This window comes from Alexandromys fortis, unplaced genomic scaffold (genome assembly GCF_014885135.2).
Source record: "Alexandromys fortis isolate MF-2015 unplaced genomic scaffold, M_Fortis_MF-2015_v1.1 scaffold_10, whole genome shotgun sequence".
In the NCBI taxonomy this organism is placed as follows: Eukaryota; Metazoa; Chordata; class Mammalia; order Rodentia; family Cricetidae; genus Alexandromys; species Alexandromys fortis.
In genome coordinates, this window is record NW_026067895.1 from 3,831 (window position 1) to 12,823 (window position 8,993).

Consider the following 8,993-nt stretch of genomic DNA (forward strand, 5'->3'; position numbering starts at 1 on the left):
AAAGGGAGACGGGGAGGGAAATGGGAGGCGGGGAGGAGGCGGAAATCTTTTTTTTTTCAATAAAAAAATTATATTAAAAAAATTAAAAAAAAACAGCATTTGGTGTTCCAATGTATGGTGTGACCATATGGACAGAGAAATCACACCAGCTGTGGACAATTTGAGACGCTATCAGATTTGATAAGAGACCTGGGAAGTCTTTAAGAAGACAGTTAAGTGATACTAAAAGAGAAAAATACTTTTCATGTTAAGGATGGAAAATATTTCAGTATAGTGCATTGGACCCTGCATAGTGCTATCTTAGATGACTTGAAAAAGGGGCAGAAAATGAAAAGATAAATGACTTACAGAGATTGACATAATGCTAATTATAATTACTAAATCTGTCTGATAATCTATATTTTATTCTTAATAGCCATAGTGGTTTTTGTGACAAACATGAAAAGCAGTTTGATAATTGTGGCAGATATGAAAAGTGGGCTGGGCGGTGGTGTCACACGCCTTTAATCCAAGCACTCAGGAGGCAGAGGTAAAGGGATCTCTATGAGTTTGAGGCCAGCTGGGTCTACAGAGTGAGTTCCAGGACAGGCTCCAAAGCTACGGAGAAACCCTGTCTCCAAAAAACAAAAACAAAAACAAAAAAATAAAAAAGTGGATTGATAAGATACAAACCTTAAAAAGTCTGATAAATGAAAATAAAAAATACTCAGATACAAAAAGAGGAATTTAGACAAGGTTATTAGAAAACCAACCTTAGTTTAACCAGTCACTATACAAGAACTACCAGCAGATATAGGCATCCCCAATGTTAAAGAGAAGTTAAATGTAATCCTGTAGAAATATTAGATTTGAGGAGATTTATGGAAGCACTCATTCCATATGGTATGCATTCACCCTATGTTAAGCAGGTATTAAATTCGTGGGCAGGTCCTAACAGAATTATCCTGCAAGAATGGAAAGATTTACAAAACAGCATCTTGGAAGCTGGTCTTTAGTTACAATGGCAAGCATGGTAGAAAAGGGAAGCTAGGGCCATACTCCTTCCCCTTACAACAAGATGAGTAAGACACTCCACTGTAGAGAATTGGTGGTTCCAAAGTGCCAGCTCATGTGTCAGGGACATGTACTGTTCACACTGCTAGGGGCCCCCACAAAAGACCAAGCTACACAGTGTTACCCACATACAGAGGGCCGAAGTCAGTCCCACGCCAAATACCTATTTGGTCCAAACTCTGTGAGCTAAGAAAGACTAGGTTAACAGCAAAACTATGAAGATTTTTCTATCACTTGGCAACAAATCAAGTATTTGACTAGCAGATAAGTTTCACACATGTGGCTGACCTTGAACAGCTTGAACCGTCTTTATTTATACTTAAAAAACAAGCATGTTTTTTCATACAAATAAATTTGTTTTCCCCAGTGTTAACATCTGGCAAAAACAAATGTGGCAAATATGTTTTTTTTCCCAACTTTTACATTAAAACATCTTTTAAACCAAAAACAACATTTATCATTTTGCTAGCTTGGCCAAATATTGATCCAGGTACAGTGTCTTTACAAAACTAGAAGGTGATAAACATAGGTACATATTTTCAAGAACAACAATAACTTTCAAAACTTAGCAAAGCATAGTTACAGAAATAGGGGTGAATTGCCTCCAATCCTGTCAGCACTGACTCGGGACAGTTCCCAGTGTCTGGAGTGACAGCTGGTATCACAAGAAACCCAGGAAGCATCAGCTCCCAAAGAATTTTAGGGGAAAACATTTGAGAAAAATGGGGTTTCCAGGAATGATCACATCTCTCCCATGGGTGACTGACATAATGACACTAAAAACTTCCTAGAGAATCATCAATATTATGAGAGAGAAGAGAGCATGCAGGCCACATAGTCCCAGCAGTATTCTGTGCTGCCCCCAAATCCACTGGTCTTTGCTGAATGAGACTGTCCCTGTGGGCTTTACTTCATCTGGAGCCATGCTGAATAAACACTTGTACACTGGTCCAAACCTAGGCCTCATGGCTCCCAACACCTGGCTATTTGTATATTGGAGCCTCAAAACTATAACTTGATTAATTGAGTTCACGCATCTTGCCCTTAGGAAACTAAGGACTAAAGAAGATAGAAAATAGAGATTAACACTGAAATCTGGGAATAATTCATTCATGCAATAAATATGTGCAGAATGTTTCCTATTTGTAGATGATTTTTATATGAAGCACAGAGATTGACAAAGAATGTTCTGTTCTCATGTCATCTACTTTCGAATTTTGACTATAGTCCATATCAGATACATAAAATATTTTCATCATTCAATAGCAAGTAGCACATAGCGCAATAAGTAAGAAAGTGAAGGTGGGATGTTTGAGTCTATCTTAGAGTCTACAGAAGCCTTCCAAATGAGTGATGTTTGAGAAAAAAATAAAACATAGAAAAAAGGAAAGATTCTGCTTGATAAAGACCTTACAGAAACTAATTATGGCCTTCCAGAAATCTTTGATCTTCTTAGAGATTTCAAGATGGCCTCTTTTACCTCCTTATTCCTCAGGCTATAGATGAGTGGATTCAGTAATGGGGTCACCACCGTATAAAACACAGACACAACTCGGTCCCCCTCTGAGGACTGGTCTGCATTGTCTCTCAGATACATGAAGATAAGCGTACCAAAGAAGAGAGCTACAGCAGTGAGGTGGGAAGTGCAGGTGGAGAAAGTCTTGGCCCTGCCTCCAGCAGAGCGGATCTTCGTGATGGCCACAATGATGAACAGATAGGACACAGAGATCACCACAATGCAAGCAGGCATGACAAAAATGGCAAAGACAATAATCACTACTTCCTGGATGTAACTGTCTCCACACACAAGTTTTAACAGAGGAGGGAGGTCACAGAAAATGAAGTTGATCTCGTTGCTTCCACAGAAGGAGAGAGTAAAAGCTGTGACAGTCCGAACAAAACCACTAGAAAAACCAGCCACATATGCCCCAAATACCAAGCCTAAACAGGCCTTCTCAGTCATAATGGTGACATAAAGCAGTGGTTGACACACTGCCACATAGCGGTCATAGGCCATGATTGCCAAGAGGTAACAGTCAATGGAAGCAAAGAAGGTAAAAAGGAAGAACTGGGCTGCACAACGAACTTGAGAGATAGCTGTGCCACGTTCCCATAATACAGCCAGCATCTGAGGGATGATAACAGAGGAGTAGCAGATGTCCACAAAGGAAAGTTGGCTGAGGAAGAAATACATTGGGGTTTGAAGTCTACGGTTCTTCTGGATCAGGATAATCATTCCTGTATTCCCCAGCAGAGTGGAGAGGTAGAAACTCAAAAACAAAAGGAAGAGAGGAAGCCCCCACTCAGGATGTTCGGTGAATGCAGTCAGAAAGAACTCAGTCACGAAGGTGTAATTCCTCCCAGCCATTCATCTAGAAGTTTACCTGTGAGGGCTAAGACAAGATCCAATGAAGAGACTCACAAGGGAAGATTAAGTTATTTCAAATAATAGAACTTAAAGTGAGTCTCTGATATGTGGTCTTTGAGTACAACAAAGTTTGAAGACTGAGGAAGACTTACAGAAATGCAGAGCTCACTCTAAGATAAGATAAAACACAATGGATGTTTCTATTAGAGGAGGAATGAGGAGCAAGTGATCTTAGACTGACATCCTAGATCTTGTATTTACAACTGATCTCCAATTAGCTACATTAGATTATATGGAACACTTAACCTTTCTGAACCTCAATTTCTTCTTCTGTCAAAAGATATTAGTATAGCCATATGCTGATTAAAACAGATTCTAGACACTGAAATGCTAAAATACACTAAATAGGCATACAGTTGCTTGTTTAAATTTTAAGTGAGCATCTTCTGCTAACTGCCTCTCATTTGACTTTAAATAACCACTGTTACTAAATTTTATTATTAACAATAAATATTATTTTATTAATAATAAAATTTAATGTCAAATTGTCTTTCAAGTGAAAGCATAATGTGAAACACGCAGAAATATGATCCTTGAAGAATTTTTCTTCTAGAAAAAGCATGCAGATATATAGCTCTTCCAAATAAGAACAATAAAACTAAAGAATAATAAAAATAAATCTTCTGTGTTTGAAACCTTATAGAACTGTTTTTGATGGTAGTAGACACAAGAAACCATAAATTTCAAAATAGAGAATTTAGGATTTCTAGACAATAGTATCCTATGAGTTTAAGTATCAGTGAACCTGCATTTCTGCAGAATACACCACTTAAATTCTATCGAGAAGTTCTGCAAATCTTCTGGGTTCAATTATTACCATGCCAGTGAATTACCAAAGAGGTGATTAAATATCTATCTGACAAAACAAATAATACAAGGGGATATTCCCAAGAATAGACTTGTGTCTAACTTTGTGTCTAATCACAAGAAGTTTGGAATGCCCAACATTTTTGCATAAATAACATAATGAGAAATTATCATATTGTTAATATTGTATGCTCTATTTGGTCACCAAAGGGATTAGAATATACAGCATATTATTTCATCTTAATGGTATCTGGTAACTTTTAATTCCTTGAAAAGCATTCTTTCTACATTCAATATGCACATTAATGAAATTATGTTGAAAAAAAAAGAAATTATGTTGAGCAACCAGAGAATTTTTTCACCAGTCCTGTCCAAATGAGCATTTTATATTTTGTAAACAAAACAGCACGAGTCAAAATTATTAGTCAAAAAGCATTATTAATCAACAATAGTCCCTACTTATAGAAATATTTATTTTCAGTTTTACTGTATGAATTCTTTACAAACAACTGCTGTCTTATTTTAAGCTGGCTGAGTAATTAAGACTCTCTATAAATGTATATACTCATACTCACACTAGCATTAGCCGTGCAACGAAGAGAGCATAAGCTCCTACAGGTATCTAACAAAGCCTCATGATGATTGGTTGATTATTTTTCAAACCTCTAGTAAAAGTTTAATAATAAACAACTTACATATTTGAAATGAGAATAAAACAGAAAGTATTCTGCAGTCTAGTATTGATGAACTAATGAAGTTTGAATGAAAGGATTTTGCACTCTTTGTTGTAGATAATGCTCTACAACAGAGCTGTAAAGAGTAGCTGATGATTTGAAAAACAGCCACTACAAAAGGCAGGCCAATGATGAACTGATCCGATGGGGTTGAGAACACAGAAAAAGAAAAACATAGACACACAAACTGTGAGTTGTGTTTTCCTGAATTCTGCTGGTACTTTTCTTCTTGGTGTGGTATTTCTACTTGTGGCCTGCTATTCCATGGGATTCCTTCATCCCGTTCACCACGTGGAGCCATTGGCAAGTCATACTTCCTTTCTGTCTTAATTTCCTTTGACTTTCTTCTTTCTGTTAAAAATACTGCTATTTCTCATATTTATAGCACTATGGTTGAAATGGGTCACAGCCAGTTCTTTTATGTCTTACTCTCACTGCAAGGAACCACTTTTCCCTCTCAACATTAGCAAACCAATACATCCCTGACCCTGGTCTCCTGAGATTGCTTCATACTCCTTCTACAATAGTAGGGCTTAAGGAACCAGCAAGTATCCCTAAGCTTCTGATTGCAACTATTCTGAATATAAGAAGCTTGATACGCATCTTACAGTCACTGTCACAGTACTGCGTTCTAATTAGCTCCTGAGGTGACTCTCCAGGGAAAGCAATTTTGTGACTTCCTAACAAGGTATCTAATATTTTTTGAAAGCTGCTTTCTAATTTCAAACTCTCAAATCCCCATGGCATGACATGGAGTACAGTGTAATGAAGCCTGTTCATAGAATTATCTTTCTCTTACTTTGTTCAAAAAGCAATTCATTTTTGAAAGGAAGATCTCTTATATCTTACCTTGATGCTAGTATAATCAACTCTGACTTGATCACAAAAAAATGTAGTTTCTTAAGAATGAGTTCTTGTTTGTATGACAAAGACATCCTAAAATACATGACTGTATAGGTTCACTGTTTACTGAATATGATCAAAGCATATGATATACATATATAAAAATGCCAGGGTGTCTGTGGTGTGGACACCTGTAATTTCAGAGCTCAGAAGCAGAGGCAGGATGACTTTTGGAAATTCAAGGCTACACATGGATATCCAAATTATATTGAGACTGAGTACAGTCTAAGAAAGGGCAGAGATCAGAGGGATGATACGAGCAAAGGGGTCAGGATCGTGATGAGGAAACACAAAGCGACAGCTGACCTGAGCTAACTGGAGCGCTCAGACTCTGGATTTCTAGCTAGGGAACTTGCATAGGACCAGACTAGGCCCTCTGAATGTGGATTACAGTTCTGTGGCCTGGGAATTCTGTGAGCCTACTGGCAGCGGGACCAGAATAAAATCTCAGGGTTTGATTATTATAATGATCTTACTCAACACTCTGCATCACTTAGAAGGAAAGAAATCAAAACACAGAACCAGGGAATGCTTTTATTGAAGACAATATGGTAGATTGTTGTGTATCAATAGATGAATAGACAGAAAAAAATGGTATACATACCCAATTGAGTATTGCTCAGCCATCAAAAATAAATTCATATCATTTGAAGGCAAATTGGTGGAATTAGCAATCATCATGTTAAATGAAATAACCATATTCTTGAAAAACAACTACTGAATGTATTCTTTATGGAAACAATATGCAAATAAAATCAGACATATATATGCACATATGCATATATGAAAATGTCATAGGAAAACCATTATTTTGTATAATTAACATGAACCCTTTTAAAAAGAAAGGCATTTTTCCTCTATGCTGGGAAGATTTTTCCTTGTACATCATTTCATTTCTTTGTTAACTCCTTGTATTTCAAAATTTGTAAGAGATAAATCATACTGGTTTTATTCACAAAGTCCCAATATTGTATTTATCATTCTTTAGAAATATTTTGGCAACTCATTTATAATTTACAGCTATTTGCTTAATGTTTAACCTGAAACAATTGACAGGAATTATATAGTAGCCACCCCTTTAGAAAAACTGTCCATTTTTAAAGAGAATTTTTTTAAAAAAAAAATATCTGTTTAAAACAAATAAAATTCATTGTGAAAATTTTAATATATTAAATACAAAGTAATGTTACTTTTTAAATAATACATACAATGGAAACATATCTTGTAGTCTGCCATACACATAAAACAAAATCAACTTGTTTTATGTTGAAAATCATGGACTAAAAATCAGGAGCAGATGGAGAGAGAGCACGAGCAAGGAACTCAGGACCGCGAGGGGGGCACCCACACACTGAGACAATGGGGATGTTCTATTGGGAACTCACCAAGGTCAGCTGGCCCGGGTCTGAAAAAGCATGGGATAAAACCGGACTCGCTGAACATAGCGGACAATGAGGACTACTGAGACCCCAAGAACAATGGCAATGGGTTTTTGATCCTACTGCACGTACTGGCTTTGTGGGAGCCTAGGCAGTTTGGATGCTCACCTTACTTGACCTGGATGGAGGTGGGTGGTCCTTGGACTTCCCACAGGGCAGGGAACCCTGATTGCTCTTTGGACTGATGAGAGAAGGGGACTTGATAGGGGGAGGGGGCGGGAAATGGGAGGCGGTGGCGGGGAGGAGGCAGAAATCTTTAATAAATAAATAAATAAAAACCAAGCCAAAAAAAAAAAAAAAAGAAAGAAAAAAGAAAATCATGGACTAATTCTTTGCCTCAGTTCATTCTCTTTACCATTTTGGTTTATAAACATTTTCAATCTGGTCAATTGTTACAGATTTTTTGCAAGGATCATAGATTGACATAGAAAACTAAGGAAATGGAAAAGAAAATGAATGGGTGATACTGACAGCTTATTTTTTCTGGAACTTCTCATTTTCATCATTGTATGAATTTTGTAATATCTCCTGAACTCGGAGTTATTATACCTCTTTTAGACTGAGAAATTAATTTACTCAAAGTCTCACTACAAAGAAAATAGAACTTAGATTCTCCTATATAATCTGAGGATTCTGAAGAACAAGAAAATATTTCCTTGATTTCAAAATGAAAATTTTATTTGTAACGATGTCTTTCTCATTTTCTTGAAACTCACATGAGACCATTTCCAGGAATGAAAATATATTTCCAAAGCAGTTACTGACTGATGTAGACCCTGTACTTAGAAATGAAGGAAATAAATATTATGCTTTGAAGTATTTCTCAGTTTTGTAAAGGACACATAGTTACTCTCCTCCTTAATCAGATTTTTGACCCAGAACATAAGGTGTGTTTAAACTATATCTGTCTGTACTCACTGTGCTATGCAGACACAGGATGCTTAGTAAGAGCCTCTTACAACATGGATAAAAGTGTGAGGAGGAACAGCAATGCACTGTGTCTTTCAAAAACTACACTACCTTAGCCCTTGTGGAGGCCTAAGAATATAAAAGGTGGCTTATCTCATCTTGAAACTCTTAGAAGAAGATGACAAAAAAGAAAAGGAGATACAGTGATTTAAGGAGTGGCAAGGCAATTTGCAAACTTTGTTAATTAGGCCAGAGCGGATAGAAAATCTAACGAGGCAGGGAATTGGTACTGTATCATTACCATATCAGCATGCTACATAACTGCATTGGCCAAGCATTTATACATCTAAAGGGAAGTGAAAAATCCATATTTCTCAATTTAAAGCAAGCCCATGATATGAACTTTTACACAAATAACTTGTAATGTTGATGAAAACTAAGACAGGAGAGAAAGATAGTCCAGAATTCAAGTCAAGTGAACTAATGCAAAAACTGATCTTATAAATGATGAGGCAGGATAACAGTAGTTACTAGAGCCAAGTAACAAACTGACAGTGACAGACAGAGGTAAGAAGGGAATACAATAGTGTTTCAAATACAAATTTCACCACTATGTACTTTGCACTCTCCAATACTCGTTTGCGTCCTCTATTCTAAGAATAGTATACCACCTAGGAAATACCAATAGTAGGAACAAAAATGACTAAGTAGTCCTTTCAC

General features: G+C 36.7%; 1 protein-coding gene across 1 annotated transcript; it reads right to left on the minus strand.

The window, feature by feature from the left end:
• Nucleotides 1-2,476: 2,476 nt before the first annotated feature.
• Nucleotides 2,477-3,421, minus strand: LOC126512388 (olfactory receptor 9Q2-like). The gene has a single exon (XM_050160150.1). It carries the CDS (start codon nucleotides 3,419-3,421, stop codon nucleotides 2,477-2,479), a length of 945 nt encoding a protein of 314 aa, XP_050016107.1.
• Nucleotides 3,422-8,993: the final 5,572 nt, after the last annotated feature.